The sequence below is a fragment of the Ranitomeya variabilis genome, chromosome 4 (assembly GCF_051348905.1).
Source record: "Ranitomeya variabilis isolate aRanVar5 chromosome 4, aRanVar5.hap1, whole genome shotgun sequence".
In the NCBI taxonomy this organism is placed as follows: domain Eukaryota; kingdom Metazoa; phylum Chordata; class Amphibia; order Anura; family Dendrobatidae; genus Ranitomeya; species Ranitomeya variabilis.
The window spans coordinates 504141837-504161141 of NC_135235.1; the positions used below are offsets into that span (position 1 = coordinate 504141837).

Genomic DNA, 19305 nt, shown 5'->3' on the forward strand with positions numbered 1-19305 from the left:
AAGTAAATGGGTTGTCCTACAAAGTCCATTTTAAGCAATAGATCTTGGAATTCCACAATTTGATGTGTTAGGAAAAAAAAGTGTTCCTGTGCTGCGCTAACCTTATAAACATGCCAGTACTGTGTAATGGCTGTGTCTAACCATACAGGAACATGGTCTGATCATATCACATTTCCAGGGCAGGCAAGAATGCAAAACAGTATACAGACATTACAGCAGGGGATCACAGCGGATTCTTTATGGCTATGTCCTGCGGAAGAAGTTGAATAACAAACGCATTGACTTTATAACCATTTAATAAAAAAATGTTTCCTGAACTCCAGCTCCGGAGTTCATCCATGTGAGTCTGCCAGCAGCGCAGGGAAACACGCTTTAAATCTGCATCACATTTCTCTGGTCTGTTGACCCATGGCCTGCAGCAGCTGGTATATGCTTGTAGGGAACCTGTCGGCAGGATTGTGCTGAGTAACCTACAGACACTCAGGTTGGGGCCGTTATACTGATTATATATCGGATCACCAATAGCTGCTACTGCACTGGCGCCACCATCTTGCTAGAGAAAACAACGTTGTCTCCACTAAGATGACGCCGGGCGTGCCTACGCAGTAGGCGATCCAATAGATGCTACGGCGCAGGTGCCGCCAGTGGCATTTTGGAGGAGGCAACTTTTTTCCCTCTCTAGCAAGATGGCGCTGCAGGTGTCTGCACAGTAGCAGCTGTTGGATCGCCAATAGCTGCAACTACGCGGCCAGTGCCATTTTCAAACTTTTTTTTTTAATGAATTTATGTATACCATCAAAGAAAACAATTAAATACACATAGATACAATCATGCTGCAGTGCAGGCGCCGCCTGCAGAAGGGAATAATTTATTTATATATATATATACACACACACACCTCAAAAAAAATAAAGGGAACATAAACAACAGAACATAACTCCCAAATAAATTAAACTTCTGTGAAATCAATCTGTCCACTTAGGAAGCAACACTGTTTGACAATCAATTTCACATGCTGTTGTGCAAATGGAATAGACAACAGATGGAAATTATTGGCAATTATCAAGACACACTCAATAAAGGAGTGGTTCTGCAGGTGAGGACCACAGACCACATCTCAGTACCAATGCTTTATGGTTGATGTTTTGGTCACCTTTAAATGTTGGTTGTGCTTTCACAGTCATGGTAGAATGAGACAGATTCTACAACCCACACAAGTGGCTCAGGTAGTGCAGCTCTTCCAGGATGGCACATCAATGCGAGCTGTGGCAAGGTTTGCTGTGTCTGTCAGCGTAGTGTCCAGAGGCTGGAGCTACCAGGAGACAGGCCAGTACACCAGGAGACGTGGAGAGGTCCGTAGAAGGGCAACAACCCAGCAGCAAGACCGCTACCTCAGCCTTTGTGCAAGGAGGAACAGGAGGAGCACTGCCAGAGCCCTGCAAAATGACCTCCAGCAGGCCACAAATGTGCATGTGTCTGCACAAACGGTTAGAAACTGACTCCATGGGGATGGTCTGAGAGCCCAATGTCCACAGATGGAGGTTGTGCTCACAGCTGAACACCGTGCAGGACGATTGGCGTTTGCCACAGGACACCAGGATTTGCAAATTCGCCACTGGCGCCTGTACTCTTCACAGATGAAAGCAGGTTCATGCTGAGCACATGTGACAGACGTGAGAGTCTGGAGACACTGTGGAGGGCAATCTGCTGCCTGCAACATCCTTCAGCATGACCTGTTTGGCAGTGGGTCAGTAATGGTGTGGAGTGGCATTTCTTTGGAGGGCCGCACAGCCCTCCATGTGCTCGCCAGAGGTAGCCTGACTGCCATTAGGTACCGAGATGAGATCCTCAGACCCCTTGTGAGACCATATGCTGGTGCGGTTGGCCCTGGTTTCCTCCTAATGTCGGACAGTGGCAGACCTCATGTGGCTGGACTGTGTCAGCAGTTCCTGCAAGATGAAGGCTTTGAAGCTATGGACTGGCCCGCCCGTTCCCCAGACCTGAATCCGATTGAACACATCTGGGACATCATGTCTAGCACCATTCACTAACGTCACGTTGCACCACAACTATCCAGGAGTTGGTGGATGCTTTAGTCCAGGTATGGGAGGAGATCCCTCAGGAGACCATCCGCCGCCTCATCGGGAGCATGCCCAGGCATTGTAGGGAGATCATACAGGCACGTGGATGCCACACACACTACTGAGCATCATTTCCTTGTCTTGAGGCATTTCCACTGAAGTTGGATCAGCCTGTAATTTTATTTTCCACTTTGATTTTGAGTATCATTCTACATCCAGACCTCCATGGGATATTTTGATTTACATTGATCATTTTTATGTTTTATTGTTCTCAACAAACTCCACTATGTAATGAATAAAGATTTGAAACTGAAATATTTCATTCAGTGATATCTAGGATGCGGTATTTTAGTGTTCCCTTCATTTTTTTTTTGAGTAGCGTATGTGTGTGTGTGTATATGTATATATATATATATATATATATATATATATATATATATATATATATATATATATATATATACATATATATATATACACATATATATATATACACACACACACACACACACACACACACACACACACACACACACACACACACACACACACACACAGTATATATAATTATAATATACACAAAGACCACCACCGTCCCACCCTGGAGCACGAGCATATCATTAACTCAAAACTGAAAATAAAGATGGACTAACAACCACAAGATGGATTTCATCAACCAAGGAATAATTTTAATCAGTATAACTGCGCCAACCTGACAGACACTGACAAGTTTCCTTTCAAGATTGTTGCAAGTATAATATTACCAGCTGAGCAAGTATTCACTATTAGTGATGAGCGAATATACTCGAGATTTCCCGAGCACGCTCGGGGGTCCTCCGAGTAGTTTTTAGTGCTCGGAGATTTAGTTTTTCTTGCCGCAGCTGAATGATTTACATCTGCTAGCCAGCATAAGTACATGTGGGGATTCCCTAGCAACCAGGCAACCCCCACATGTACTTATGCTGGCTAACAGATGTAAATCATTCAGCTGCGGCAAGAAAAACTAAATCTCCGAGCACTAAAAAATACTCGGGAGGACCCCCGAGCGTGCTCGGGAAATCTCGAGTAACGAGTATATTCGCTCATCACTATTCACTATTCTTTAGCTGTTGTTAGCCCTATTTGTGCTTTTTGCTTCCCAATCCCTCCTTTCTGTGAGAGCATTTCCCTGCCTGTTTTTAAACATGTTATACCTCATGGAAAGAATCAGCTGTGATCCTGTGCGGTCCCGTCTGTATACTTTTTTTTTTGCTTCTTCAGCTGCTGAAAAGATATATGTGCAGACCACTTTACTGCACGGTCAGGCACAGCCATTATAGAGTACATAGTGGGGGCACATTCATAAGATTATCTCAGCACAGGAACATTCTTTTTTTTTAAACACATCCAACTTGTGGAGCTCATTTTTATCCCAAGAACTGTTGGTTAAAATGTACATTGGAAAACTTCCTTTAAAACCATCACTTTAGAAGACCACACTTTGTTGCGAATTTTGTGCCACTACCTGGCCTTTATCACTGTACCCTGACTACTGGGTTTCAAACACCACTCCATTTCTTTGAGATTTGTTTATTGCACTTTGTAATGTGTACAGCTGCTCATCAGACCTAACTTGGGCAAGGAGCATGTATCAGTAATCTGTTAAAAGTAACATGTTTAAATCAGGTTTTTGTGTTTAATTTTTTTTCCTGCAGGTAAGCCCAATATCACCATCTTTATGAAAAAAAAATAATTGATATTTTCACACTCGACATTTGAAAGGTTTAGGACATCCATGTGTACTTTAGCAGCAATGAGCAAACTGTCCCTATCTTTTGAACTAAAATGTCTAATAAGCGTGTGCAAAGATTATTGTGAAGTGAGGATCTGGTTTTATCAGTCATTGTAATCCTGCCTCTGATAAGGGGCCTCCTGCAAACCTCCTCACAGGACAGGAAGTGTCTAAAAAGTCTCACTGGCCACTGGAAAAACTGCAAGATTACTAAACTTTTATATATCATTTTGTTATATGAAAACGTCAACAAAAATGTATAAAAATATATGCAACATTCAAAACCTGATTTGAATAATATGTCACTTTCCGATTATACACTCCCTTCAAGGGGCAACCTCATTTTCTAAAAAAAAAAAAGCAACGTGAAATCAATCTGTAAAATAAATGAAACTTACAGGTGTCTCCCGTTACTGATGACTATCCTATAAAATCAGACGTATCACAAATTCAGTTTAGTTGGATGTCCGACGACCATGCATTGGCACACGCACTTTAAAGGGAACCTGTCATCATGAAATTGCAACCTCATCTACAAGCATCATGTTATAGAGAAGGGGGAGTGGAGGATGGATATAGTTTTGTGAGAACAAATTCAGTATAACCTGTGTTAATCACATAATCCTCTGCTCTTTCTGGGATTTTGGGTCCAGTGGGCGGTCCTATCAGTGACTGAAAGCTGTCTGTATGCACACTTGTACAAGGAAAGCTGTCAGTCACTGACAGGACCCACACTGACCCAAAAAGAGCAGAGGTTTAAAATTATTAATACACAGTTTATAATGAATCTTTCCCTGCTCTGTGACATGGTGCCTGCAGATTAGACTGCAATTTCATGATGACAGGTCCTCTTTAAGTTGTGCACGAGCAGTCCGAATACACTGAAATCAGAGATTATATAAATCTACATGTGAAAGCGCCCAATTTTTATCATTGATTACTGTGGAAAGGAACCGATTCTCTGGCTATTGGTCCACTAACAATTTGAGTGATTTTTGGGGAACACCTCTTTAAATAAGAAAATGGAATGTTAATATTTAATGTAACATATATACATGAAATTATCAGTAATGCATTTGCTTTGAAAAACATAGTATAGTAAAGCAGGAAACAAATCTTCTGGTAAATTCTAGTAATTTACTCCAGTTGTGTCATTATATCCAAAGTGTAAAATTAGCGATAACGTCTGTTACTAGGATGGAGGATGGTGTGGATATGAAGTAAAGGACGGTGCTGACAGCAGCAATACTCCACTCTGAAGTCTTTGTTGGCCTATTCAATGCCATTTTCTTTCAGGATTGCTATAGTAGACTTCATATATGTCAAATCTGGGTACCCATTCCTGTAAAAAGAGAGATAGACTGGAATGAGTACGTTCAATTCAATAAACTTCAGACCCGTTACGGTTAACGCTAAATGGCGATGTGTCATATAGGAAGTCATGTGATTATATTGGTACCATAGGAAGTCATTTGATGTGAAATCATAATGCAACACGTTATCGTGTAGTCCTAGCCCAACTCACTACCCACATCCCCCAAAATAGTCTTGAACATAGGTAATTTTCTACTATGTCAGAGCTACAGTACAGACAAAGGCCACAGAATAGGATACACAGTTCAAGGCTGCAGCAGCATGTATGTCACAGGCAACCCTGGTTAGCATACACCATGAACATGGAAGTCCCACCAAGAAACTACAGACCTCCACTTATGATGGCTTAAAACTGATTGATAGAAACTACAAGCTGATAAAAGATTACCAATATCACAGAATATACATACTTTTGCTTTCCTCCATCTGGGGAGGTTTTATGAGGAATTTTGTACCACGTGACTATTTCTCCTGTTTCAAATGTCTTGATGTGAAAAATGAGGCCTTCATCCAGGGCTTTCTGAAGCAGTGCAAGGAGCTTCTTCCCCTCCCGATTATCTGGCAGGTAGGCCTCAAACTTTCCACCTCTATACTGGCATCCTGGATGAGGATCTCCAGCCTTAGTTAAATATATAAATAAAGATGGCTTAGACAGCTTATTCTTTTGTTTAGCTCACATCCTTTATTGCTTAAAGAGGACCTGTCACCAAGACAAAAGAGGCTATTTCTTGCTCTTATTCTATTCCTGCTGCTTCCTTGAATATTCTGGGTCCTTTTTTTATTCTGCCATATGGTTCCACAGATCTGGATCTTTTTAGTTAGTGCTAATTTTTATGGCCTTTACCAAGGAGGTGGGGCTCACAGAGTAGCATAAAGACATGTTCCCAGAGACAAACAAAAAAAAAATTGAATATTCATGAGCAGTGGAATTACCGTAAATAAGAGCAAGAACTGACTACTTTTCATTTGGAGACAGGTCCTCTTTAAACAGAATCAGAATATGATTTAAAGGGAACCTGTCACCCCAAAAATCGAAGATGAGCTGCGGCCACCGGCATCAGGGTCCAATCCGATGGGCATCGCAGTCCGGTCCGGGGCCTCCTATCTTCTTACGATGACGTCCTCTTCTTGTCTTCAGTGCGCAGGCGCCGGGAAAGGTCAGAGAGGCCCGGCGCCTGTGCACTGCAGTACTTTGCTCTGCCATCAACAGGGCAGACAAAGTACTCCTGCGCCGGAGCCGCAGCGTGAAGACCAGAAGAGGACGTCATCTGATGAAGATAGGAGGGACTGGACCGCGACACCCATCGGACCGCAGCAGGAATGCCCCTGGGCGAGTATAATCTAACCTCTTTTTCTCAACTTTTAAGATACATCGGGAGGCTTATCTACACCATTACAGAATGCTGTAGATAAGCGCCTGATGCTGGTAGGCTTAGCTCACCTTCGATTTTGGGTGTGACATTTTCCCTTTAACTAACAGCCCATTTTCAATTTAATTGTTTATAATTAGTGACCAGCGAGTATACTCCTTGCTCGGGTGTTCCTGAACACGCTCGGGTGGTCTCCGAGTATTTGTTAGTGCTCGGAGATTTAGTTTTTGTTGACTCAGCTGCATGATTTACGGCTGCTAGATAGCCTGAGTACATGTGGGGGTTGCCTGGTTGCTAGGGAATCCCCACATGTATTCAAGCTGTCCAGCAGCCGCAAATCATGCAGCTGAGTCAACAAAAACTAAATCTCTGAGCAGTCACAAATACTCGGAGATCACCCGAGCGTGCTCGGAAAAACCCGAGCAATGAGTACACTCACTCATCACTATTCATAATTACAACTGGAACTATACAATAAAAAATTAATGATATTTAAAAAAAATAAAATAAAAATTTGTACGCAGACTTGTGTGCCTCCATGGTTCCAGACTATAAACAATCCCCTTTGTCCATTTTGATCCTGCAGTTGTGTTACTCCACTCCAGTTGTCATCTCTTCCTAATAAACTATAGTCTATCTATACAGAAATTAAAGAATCTCCACATCTTGATAAAATTAGATATATGAAGTGGCTTTGTTTCTGTAGAGGTTTTCTCCTAACCAAATGTACTACAGTAGTATTCATAGACGTATGCGGACATACCAGCTAAGCCTACCAACTTCAAATCAACTGGCTGATCATGTTAAGTATTTAATGGCCTCCAAAGAAGAGGATTTAAGGCTACTTTCACACATCAGGTTTTTGCCGTCAGGCACAATTCGGCGAGTTTTGAAAAAACGGATCTTTTTTTTTTTTTCACTGGATCCGTTTGCTTCTCACAGAGTTGTATTAGCGCTGGATTGTGCCTGATGGCCACACGTTTCATCCGTTTTTTTGCCAGCTCTGTCCAAAATTTATTTTCCCTTGGATGGAGACGTACCGACGCATACTGTGAAAGCGCCGCACAACGGGGGCAGCGGATGCAGTTTTTCAACGCATCCGCTGCCCCATTGTGAGCTCCGGGGAGGAAGGGGCGGAGTACCGGCCGCGCATGCGCGGTCGGAAATGCTGGACACGACGCACCAAAAAACGTTACATGCAACGTTTTTTTGTGCCGACGGTTGCGACGTGTGGCAATGCGTCACTAATGTTAGTCTATGGAGAAAAAACGCATCCTGCAAGCAATTTTGCAGGATGCTTTTTTTCTCCAAAACGACGAAATTGCGACGTGCGTCGTACGATGCTAGTGTGAAAGAGGCCTAAACCAAAACGGATCCAGCAAAAAAAACTGATCTGGTGCATCAGTTTTTCACAATTTGCGCCGGATCCTTTTTTTTCACAAATAGCCGGCTTAATACCCTGCAGTTTTTCACCGTCAGGCAGGATCCGTCTAATTGTTGAAAAAAACGGATCAGTTGCAAATAGCGTAAAACCTAATGCAACAGATCCGTTTTTTATGATTAACCCGGGGAGGGGAGAGAGAGAGGGTGAAAGGGAAAGAGAGAGAGAGAGAGAGAGAGAGAGAAAGGGAAAGAAAGAGAGAGAGAGAGAGAGAGAGAGAGAGAAAGGGAAAGAGAGAGAAAGGGAAAGAGAAAAAGAAAAGGGAAAGAGAGAAAGGGAAAGAGCAATGGAAAGAGAGAGAAAGGGAAAGAGAGAAAGGGAAAGAGAAATGGAAAGAAAAAAGGGAAAGAGGGAGAGAAAGGGAAAGAGAGAGAAAGGGAAAGAAAGAGAAAGGGAAAGAGAAATGGAAAGAGAAAGGGAAAGAGAAAGAGAAAGAGAGAAAGGGAGAGAGAGAAAGGGAAATAGAAAGGGAAAGAGAGAAAGGGAAAGAGAGCGTGTGTAAGAGTGTAAGAGAGAGAGAGAGAAAGTGAAAGAGAGGGACACACCCCAGAACGGAAAGTGTGCATGAATGGAATGCATGGAAAACCAGATTCGTCATTTCACACCTCAGTTTCACATGTTTTCTGCCGGATCAGTCGCTGGGCGTTTTTTCGCCGGACAGAAAAAACGTTCCTCTGAACATTTTCTACGTCGGCCGGAAACAGCTTTTTTCACGGATCCAGCAAAAAACGGATGAAACGTGTGGCCATCAGCCTCAATCCGGCGCTAATACAACTCTATGAGAAAAAATGGATCCGGCGGAAAAAAAAAACGGATGTTTTTTTCAAAACTCGCCAGATTGTGCCTGACGGCAAAAACCTGATGTGTGAAAGTAGCCTTAGCTGCTCGATCCTTATATTATCAGAGGGTAAACTGTTATTATTACTATTATTGATTCCTACTGAGAAAAATATTTTGCAGCACAAGAGATAGCTGTCATCTAACCACAAATCTAATGACTTAGGCTACTTTCACACTAGCGTCAGGCGTTCCCGACACTAGCGTTGTCTTCGCCGCACAACGGGGGCAGCGGATGCATTTTTCCAGCGCATCCGCTGCCCCATTGTGAGGTGCGGGGAAGTGCGGGGAGGTGGGGGCGGAGTTCCGGCCGCGCATGCGCGGTCGGAAAAAGCGGACCGTCGTGAGCAAAAAACGTTACATGTAGCGTTTTTTGGTCCCGACGGTCCGCCACAACGCGGCGCAACCGTCGCACGACGGTTGCGAAGTGTGTCAATCCGTCGCAATACGTCGCTTAATGTAAGTCTATGGGGAAAAAACGCATCCTGCAAGCACTTTTGCAGGATGCGTTTTTTCGGAAAAACAACGCATTGTGGCAGATTGCAGTTAACGCTAGTGTGAAAGTAGCCTTATCCTTAAAAATGGCCTTCCATATTTGATTGCAGAAGACAATCTTCTACCAATCAGCAAAAACAGGCACCATGCTGGTATTAATAGTGTGACTGTCTCGGCCTTTTTCACTTTGATGCAGCTGAGCTGCAGTACCAAGCACAACCTCGCAGAAAAATGAGCCACAATGTTCTTGGGGGTCAGAGACATGGGTGATGTCTTATATAGGTAGTCCAAGACCTGGGAACAAAAGGCATGCCATGAGTAGATTTGACTTCATCAGCCCCGGTCCCTTCACAATGACAAAGTGTGTGATGACTCACTTTTAAATGACTGCACAACTGTATTTAGGTGGTGTTACTGTTTCACATCTATCGTTAAGCAAAAATTGCTGGATATGTCTTTCTATCACTTACCCTTTGTATGCCATCTGGAACTTCATATATTATCTTCAAGGAGGTATATTGGTCATACCCAGGTAATCTAAGGCTCATGCTTGTGTAAACCAAGGAAGCTCTCAAGGCACTTTTGTCATTAAGGCCAGACATAATAGATGCTGTTATACATTTAACACATACATTTTGACCAGATGACTGAATTGTTGTGCCGATGTTCTTACATTGGACACAAATGGTAGAATTCATAACCTCTGACTCTTGGCCAACTGCAGGACTCCGCAGCTGAGATGAACTGCTCTGATACGGTGGTTTGTAATCATCTCTGGAGATGCCCTGATCCCCATAATGTGGCTCTAGGTCACTCTGATTTTGGAGATTCGATGGAGAGAAGTCAACCTCTTCTGTTACAATCTCACTAGTATAGGAACCATGATTATAAGTTTTCACTTCTGTTGCTACAGTTTCTAATTGTTTTTTTGTGGTGTAGAAATCCATCTGATTCTTCTCTGACGTCAAGCTATTTTTTGGTTCGTCATGGAATTGTGGAAATTCTTTGGAATATTTAGAGTATTCATCTAAGGATGATGGTGATAAATTATCAGAATAGGCTTTGTTTTCATTGGTGATGTCTGGAAATATTTCTGTTCCGCTAACCTGGGAATAGTTTGGATCGACCAAACCTTTTCCAGTTTGAAAGTTATCTTCACCACCTAACTGAACAGATAACTGTTCAAGGTGTGTCTTGCCAAAAACATTGTCTTCTGAGCTTTGCTTTTGCTCAGCAATAGAATCTCCAGCCATATTCTTTTCAGAAAACTCAAATTTGTCCTTCAGGTGTAAAGGTGACAGACCGTCATCTGTCATTGTATCATTACTAGGTGACTTAGTTTTACATTCTATGTGCTGACTGTACACTTCAATGACACGGTCCTGAATTTGCTTGGGATATATAAGAACAAGATTTTCTTTCTGGAGCTTAACAGAAAGCATTTTGGAGCATTTCTGGAAAAGTTCACACCACTGAACTAAAGCACTGTCATCTTGACCTTGAACCCCAAGTGTGGCATAGTCAAGACATGAGCTGGTGGTTCGTACGTCTTCTTTCCAACACAATAGTTGAATCCTTTCCTTTGTTAAAATCAAATTAGATTTGTTAGTTGCCTTCAACTTTAAGCAAATATTTCCATTTTGCTTTTCCTCCTCTATCAACACAACCTCAGAACACCAACTCTTGATGTCAGAGCCATAGTTTTGTTTAATATAATGCCACAACCAATGCGCCACAATGACTTCGTCTTTGACTATCAGTGAATCGCTCTGTTGCTCAGAAGAGGCACTCTCTTTAGAATATACACGAGATAGGCTATTAGACCTTCTAAGTTTACCTTCTGGCATTTTGAGGTCCACTAATGCTGAGTTCACGTCTACCAAGCTAGAATAGGGAAGCTCACTTGATGCTTTTGTAATTCGGACAGGTTTGAGTGGACCTGTAGGTTTGGAGGTGGCTCTGCTTTGCCTTATATCCTCTCTACTCGTTTTCAGGACTGGGAGTACATCCATTTTTTTGAACGATGGCATGGTTTTGCTTTCCAATTTCTCATTTGGTTGCAAGAGACCCAAATCTTCAGCACTTGTAATTGCAGATCTGATAGATGTCTTGTCATTGGTGGGACCTCTCTCACGATCTAGCTGCTGTCTGCTATAACTATTTGATGATATTAGGTATTTCTCATCTATATGAGACTTTGATGCATATGAGCTGTGTGTTGTAGGAATGCTAAACGAGGCGGCTATTCTGCTTCCAACTTTGCTTTCATGTTTGTAGGTAGGGGACAAGGAATGCGACCCTACTTCTGACATGGTAGTTGACCCACTTGCTTTATATTGTGTGTCTCGATAACTTGATGGCCTATCAAATTTCAGTTGTACATCACTGATGTATTGTTTCCCTTGAGCCACATCAACCCCATTTCCAATAAGGTACACATATCTGTCGTCATCATGACAAAGAAGCATAGGATACAGTCTTTGGAGGTCTCTCAAAAGAAGGTTATGAAAGTCCTGCTCTCCATATACATCTCTCTTGTTTATCTGTTCTTTCCTTAGAAGTAGTTCTAATCCTTGATAAAGACCCATGAGCCTGAATCGTGCAGAACTCAAGTCTGCCATATGGTTTTTACCCCCTTTTACATACTGAAGATAAATTGTGGTGATTCCATCTCCACTTTCATCCACTGCATGAACATGATATTTGTTTAGTATTTCTTGATATTCAGAACTTTGGAACTTTTGTATGTATTTAAAGATATCAGAATCCCAGACAAAAGGTTCCTGCAAATGCTCCAGGGATTCAGTCAGCTGACTGTATCTTGCTTCAACTTCGCTTCCGTACACAGTCACAGATCTTTGAACCATAACTTGGGTGACATCTTGAGGGTCTGAATTTTTCAGGCGGTCAGTCTTGGTTTTCCTTCGTGTATCTGATGAAATCTCCTTTAAGTTTGTACATCCGATTTCTAATTTGCTTAATATTTCCTGTGCCATAGTCTGTATCCTGGCATATGGCCCACTGATGACACATGTCATGGATTCTTTATCAAAGTCAAACTTCACATCTGTATGAGTCTGCATTAAGTTGTTTAGAAGACTTCTACAACTTTCTGGGAACTTATTGTAGTTTACAGTCAATGACAACTTCTGAAATACCTGAAAATGGAAAACAATTTAAGTTAGATATAGTAGTATAAATATATTTTATAGCAGTGCTCAGTCATTTTGTGTCCAGGATGCAATTTAAGGGTTTCTCTACTAATTCCCATATGTACTAACCCAAGAAGGCATACAAGTCAATAATCATGGATATGGGAGTAGAGTCCTGTTTACAGGGGCAGACATCAGGCGTGTTCATAAGAATGCTAGTTTCCAATCATCGGCCCGTGTAAACATGCCGCTCCGCTGGTCAACCAATGTCTGAGCAAAATTCTTGTTCGACAGCTGATTGTTCATGCTGCAACCATTAAAATATCATTGTTGGCAGCACATCACCCAGTGAAAACAAGAGATGTGCTACCTACAACATGTAGTATACGGTGTGTTAGCTTATGAGGACTGTGAAGGAGGGCACCAGAGAGAGCACACAGAATCCAACTGATGCCACCACATGTGATGAACCCGCACCTCGCCAGCCCGGCTGACGCCACTATTATATCAGACGGATCATGTAATGTGGTCTCCCCACTTTCACCAATGTGACGTTCAGCAAGCCCTTGAAGACACGTAAGGTCAGCTTGGTACAGTTTTACACAAACGCCAACTGTCCAAAAGGGCCAAAGGAGGCACGGGGAGTAAAAGCAGGTGGCCCACGCAGTCGCTGATGTGGCACCACACTCGCTCACAACCATGGCAGGCTGAGAGGGCCTTTTCACTAGCACTAGTGAAACAGAGCTCTGTCAGCCCGGTAGGACTTCCACCAGTTCCTCGTTAGATATAAGCCCGGTCCGTTAACTGGATTATATTGGGCCAGAAACTAGCCCCGTTAACATGGAAAGATTAACCAAGAAACGGAGATGTTAATTCGTGATTAGAGATAAAAGAGCAGCCCAAGGTTAAATTATATATTTAATCGCCTTAAGGGTACACTAGACAATGCACTATATACACAATGGTTATACATATACAATTGTTAGAGTGTCTTTAACCCCTTTGGGTCACTGCCCTTCTGCCCTCTGGGCTGAACCTTAATTCCCTCCCCTTGCCTCTAGCAGCTAAAAACTCGAAAACCTAAGGTGAGTCATAACTCTTAAATGGACGGTCCTAGGGAGGGGGTTTTGGCGCAATCGGATCCGGCCTGGCCCCTGCTAGTGTTGAGACTAAATACATCTTTGCTATCTGGCTCCTATTAGCCATTCTACTTATCTCCCCCCTCCCTGCCCGGGGCGCTAGAATAGATTAAGACCCTGGAAGGCGTTCGCCATGTTCTGGAGATCTTGGAAATATACACGTTGTACGGCTAGGACGTATAGTATCTCCATAACTCCTTATGGAATTATATTTTGAAAATGTTCTTTGGCAGCTTCAGCATGACTCTATATTGCAAACAAGCCTTTGTCCTGGTCTGACCTCACTCAAGGTGTGAAATCTGTCACTCACAGCCTTTGCAGGCTTGACCTTTCCCCCTGCTGAGCTAGGGGCCAACTTTCTACTTTAGGCTTGGAGAATATTGTCCCTGCTGGACAAATGAAAGAGGGTTTTAAAATCCCAGGCCAAATATAATTTCATGATTATCATTTGCATTCTATCTCCAATATTCTTCACAAGGACAGATTATTAAACTAGTGTACACTGACTTGCAATTAGTCGATCAGCGCTTGTGTAAGGGCAGAGATAGGCTCATATAAATTGGTCGGTACAAGCCCAAAACTGACCCACATTCACACATCAAACGCTCCATTTACAATTGCCAATTTCTAGCCATAAACAAGAGTTGATCAACTACATGTAAATCATCGAATGGTGCTCACTTAATGGCCCATTCATACGGGGACATCAGAACAGAATGATCATCAATACAATTGTTGTGTCCTCAGTGATATGCTGCCAACAATGCAGCAGCCTATGAACAAGTCCTTCTTTGTCGGCTGATTAGGGGCCGATGTTCTTATGAGCGATTCGTACACTTATATGCAAATCCAAAATGCCTGAAACTTCCGGTTATTCTTTCCTTCTACAGCAGGAACTGTTACACTAACAAGTGAAATATTATGCACATAAAGAGTAGAGGAACATGTCCATTTGATTCCCATCACTTTTTATGCGAGTCCACATTTATCTTAAACAATCAATGTCTCAAAAGTGACAGCACAGCTGTATAAACCTGATAAGTGGTCCACATTGCAGTCCCTTAATAACAACTATGACACAAGGAAGGCATCCTGTTTCCTGCATGTGTACATCTCCATATCACAAAGCACACATATCTCTATCTACTTTTCTAACAGATCCTGTTTATTTAGGAGATTAGTCACCAACTGTTCAGTGAGAACCCCTCATAGCCCTCCAAATACACATACCATGTATTAAAGAAAATGTACATATATCCTGCAAGTACACTGCTACAGCCTCTGCTTGTGCCACCGATAGCTGGGCTAGTAATAGTTAGGCTGCAATGATTCTTCTCGTGAGTCAACCTAAACTTTTTCAGTTTTCAAGTTGTGATGTATCACTGCATAGGCAGATTTGACAAGAAAAGGATTTTCCAAGATACTTTCTTTACACTCACAGCTCTGCAAATGATATTTCCAGTAAAGCCGGTTCCACTAGCCCCATATTCATGGATCGAGCGCAGACAGCGATGTCTGGACCTGCCCTGTCTTGACCCAAATTCTACAGCCTTATATATGCCATGAGGCTGTTGAGTTCAGGTCAGGAGATCCCCAGTTGGTTGGGATATTGCAGTATAATAATGTTGGATATGTGAATTTGGTTTTATTTTATAATTTAATGACAATTACAATAGTTCCACCATTAGGAAGCGCAGCCAGCAGTCACAGGGTGTGTGACAAACTGGTATACGTGACATCATTAGTGCCATTTCTATTTGGGCTGGCTTTATGCTCAGCTAACATGACAAGATAATTAGACTGTGTGAGCTTCTTGGTGTTGGGCAGTGAAAGAATTGGTGATGACAAGAGAGAGGGATGCAATTTCAGGTGTCTGAACCTCAGAGGTTGTTTAAGCACAGAAATCACTTTATTTTTTTTGTTTTCTTACAACAAACAGTTTAAAAAGTATAGGAAAGTTGTGAGTCATTATTGTCCATGAAAGTCTGCAGTCATGGTGTGTGACTGCAGACTTGTGAATCCTCACACTGAGTACATCGCACACACTGTCATGCTTCTTGGGTGTAATGAGTGTGCGCTCCACATTGAGTACAGCGCACACTGTAATGCTTCTCGGGTGTAGTGAGTGTGTGCTCACATTGAGTACAGCGCACACTGTCGTGCTTCTTGGGTGTAATGAGTGTGCGCTCCACATTGAGTACAGCGCACACTGTAATGCTTCTCGGGTGTAGTGAGTGTGTGCTCACATTGAGTACAGCGCACATTGTCGTGCTTCTTGGGTGTAATGAGTGTGCGCTCCACATTGAGTACAGCGCACACTGTAATGCTTCTCGGGTGTAGTGAGTGTGTGCTCACATTGAGTACAGCGCACACTGTCGTGCTTCTTGGGTGTAATGAGTGTGCGCTCCACATTGAGTACAGCGCACACTGTAATGCTTCTCGGGTGTAGTGAGTGTGTGCTCACATTGAGTACAGCGCACACTGTCGTGCTTCTTGGGTGTAATGAGTGTGCGCTCCACATTGAGTACAGCGCACACTGTCATGCTTCTCGGGTGTAATGAGTGTGCGCTCCACATTGAGTACAGCGCACACTGTCATGCTTCTCGGGTGTAGTGAGTGTGCGCTCCACACTGAGTACAGCGCACACTGTCGTGCTTCTCAGGTGTAATGAGTGTGTGCTCACATTGAGTACAGCGCACACTGTCATGCTTCTCGGGTGTAGTGAGTGTGCGCTCCACATTGAGTACAGCGCACACTGTCATACTTCTCGGGTGTAATGAGTGTGCGCTCCACATTGAGTACAGCGCACACTGTCATACTTCTCGGGTGTAGTGAGTGTGTGCTCCACATTGAGTACAGCGCACACTGTCATACTTCTCGGGTGTAGTGAGTGTGTGCTCCACATTGAGTACAGCGCACACTGTCATGCTTCTCGGGTGTAATGAGTGTGCGCTCCACATTGAGTACAGCGCACACTGTCATGCTTCTCGGGTGTAATGAGTGTGCGCTCCACATTGAGTACAGCGCACACTGTCATACTTCTCGGGTGTAGTGAGTGTGTGCTCATACTCCCAGCCACATTGCGACTAGCTGTGCGAGGTCTCACTCAATACAAGTGAAGTGAGAGAGGCTGCGGACGTCTAGTCCGAATATGGCTGAAAGTATAACTGTGAGCATACTTCTAGTCACATGACCACCCAGTCTTTCCCTGGCACTGGAGAATCCTGACAGAGCGCTGTGTGTGATGTGAGGATTTACATATCTGCAGAAGCATAGAGCGACTGCAGACTTTCGTGCCAATCCTGGACAACCCCTTTAAAGTCACATTCCCATCATATAATGCTATGGCATTACATTTGTAGCAATTAAAAATGGTTGAAGTTTAGTGATTTTTACTTTTAGGCTTAGTATTGTCTTCGTTACCTCTTCTAGTTCCACCTTCCTGGTAAACTCACTGACCACCAGGTCATATCTCTTGTCTTTTACTTGCAAGAAGTGATCATTAATTCTCAGGACGCTCTCAACCACTACAGAGACAGAAAGATTAGTGTCCATACACCACATTTAACTAAACGAATACATGGGGGAATTCCTTACATAGCAATCCCTCAATACATTATCTACAGACAGAATAGCTATTTATAAGCAAGAAAAATAGGATAATAAATGAGGGCAGAACACAAATGGTCTATTGCTGCTCTGAATCTGTCACCATCCTGGGTGTGATCATATGGGTCAGGACTAGATGGCGGCATTGGCATTAGCTGCAGATCGAGGGATAAGCAAATCACACTTTAATGGAAGTGACTGGGAAATGCAGGTGACAACTGATCCCACGATTGCAGTCATTGGTAGCCTGGGGCCATTAGTTTTTCTATTATGCTACACAGATTATGCAGCAATTGTAAGAATTCAAAAGTTTTCTATGCCGGAGCCTAATACACAGCCATTTTATAGGGTCCTGTTACGTCCATCTGCAGTTTGTCTTTTACCTTCGTCGTCTTCAAAAGTAACAATGGCATAAGTTGGATTTCCTTGGATAATGTTGATTTTTTCCACTTCTCCTCCCCCGTTTCGGCTCCTCAGGAAATGTATGGTGAGTTTATCCTTTGCACGTTCAGCTGGGATGTCAGTCGGAATTCCATCTACTCTCAGCCTTTTCCTCTCCATTGCTCCCAGGTTTAACAGGAAGCTGCTAATAAAAATACAGAATAGCAGAGTAGTGACACAGACAATGACACTATTTTTGGTAAGACTGCAGATAAATGCCCGATATACCTCTCCAGTTATGGTGGGAACTACAGTCTGTTTACTTATGGAGTTTTTTTTATATAAGAAATTATTTAGGCCATACTCTTTGGGTTGTCTTTTATTTCAGATACCCTTATCATTAAAGCAAAATTGTTAGCAGGATTTTGCTAAGAAAACTACAGGCGTTGGCAGTTTTAAACTGATTAAAATGATACCTGGGGTGAAAAAAATCAGTCTTGTGGTTCTTGTGTAATCAACGTTAGAAGTTTTCAGTTAATGAGATGCCCGTGCTCAGGGGCAGGACTGTAGGCAGAGTCTTATCTTCCTGCTCTAAGCCAGAGAAACCACGGAAAGACCTGCCCTCTGGCTGCCCAGAAGCATAGACATGTTCCTCACATACAGACAGACTGTCTGTAAGTTGGTGCAGCCTGTGAGCAGGTCTCTCCTTGGTTTCTCTGGCTTAGAGCAGGAAGATAAGACTCTGCCTACAGTCCTGCCCCAGAACACAGGCATATCAATAACCGAAAACTTTTAACACTGATTACACAACAACCACAAGATGGATTTCTTCACCCCAGGTATCATTTTAATCAGTGTAACACTGCCAACCGGACAGTGTCTGTAGGTTACTGAGCACTGTCCTGCTGACATGCTCACTTTAAACACCATAATATTATAGATTAATGTAGGTGTACTCCCCTGCTAATGAAAACAACTACAGGGTTCCCATAGCAAGGAGCAGAGCTCATGCGCATTGCAAAGTATAGGACAGCATACCTTAAACTGAGCTGTACAATATGCCCCCTGAAAGTGACGGGTCAAGGGGGAATGGAGGGGAGATCCTCTACTCTGATGCATTTCATAGCTTGGAACGCATCGTCAATGTGTGCATGTACAGCGCACACCTGAAGTGACATCCCCGGAAGTGGTGGGCTCTGTCCCTGATGCATTCCATAGCATGGAACGCATCGCCATCTATGTATATCCACATGCAGGGCACCAGAGTATGAACAGGTACCCTATGGACCTTCCACAAGGCTTTGCTAGGGAAAGGCTTCAGGACATCAGGACTCCACTTAGGTATGAAGCTTTTCTTGCTTTGGAATTTTGAGGAAAAGGTTAAAGGGTGCTGGGAGGGGTCTGTGTAGTTTAAATAAGATTACATACTGTGAGTGTGAACCATACAGGGCGCACTACCTGGGCAACATCTCCCCTTGTGCTTGGGGGATATTATCTATTTATCGGCCTCCTGAGGAACCCAATTATGGTGTGCTTTGAGGCACACCTGAGGCATCAATATTGAGGCATTGTTGATGCATCAGTAAATACTTTCATCAAAGATAAGTTCCTTTTTCATTTACATGAATTGTATATTTGTGAGACTTTCCTCAAGT

The 19305-nt window shown here is 43.0% G+C and overlaps 1 protein-coding gene across 8 annotated transcripts in view; it reads right to left on the reverse strand.

The window, feature by feature from the left end:
• Window positions 1-3742: 3742 nt before the first annotated feature.
• Window positions 3743-19305, reverse strand: part of LOC143765415 (uncharacterized) — a 32948-nt gene continuing 17385 nt past the window's right edge. For 4 of the 8 annotated variants that reach the window (XM_077252049.1, XM_077252050.1, XM_077252052.1 and 1 more), the window contains 5 exons: window positions 17653-17855; window positions 17084-17187; window positions 9840-12527; window positions 5637-5845; window positions 3743-5194 (listed from right to left, as the gene is read on the reverse strand). In XM_077252049.1, coding sequence (XP_077108164.1) covers window positions 5125-5194; window positions 5637-5845; window positions 9840-12527; window positions 17084-17187; window positions 17653-17830 — 3249 coding nt within the window. In that variant the 5' untranslated portion in view covers window positions 17831-17855 and the 3' untranslated portion in view covers window positions 3743-5124. The remainder of the gene's footprint in view (window positions 5195-5636; window positions 5846-9839; window positions 12528-17083; window positions 17188-17652; window positions 17856-19305) is intronic. The other 4 variants (XM_077252055.1, XM_077252054.1, XM_077252053.1 and 1 more) reach the window with 2 other exon arrangements.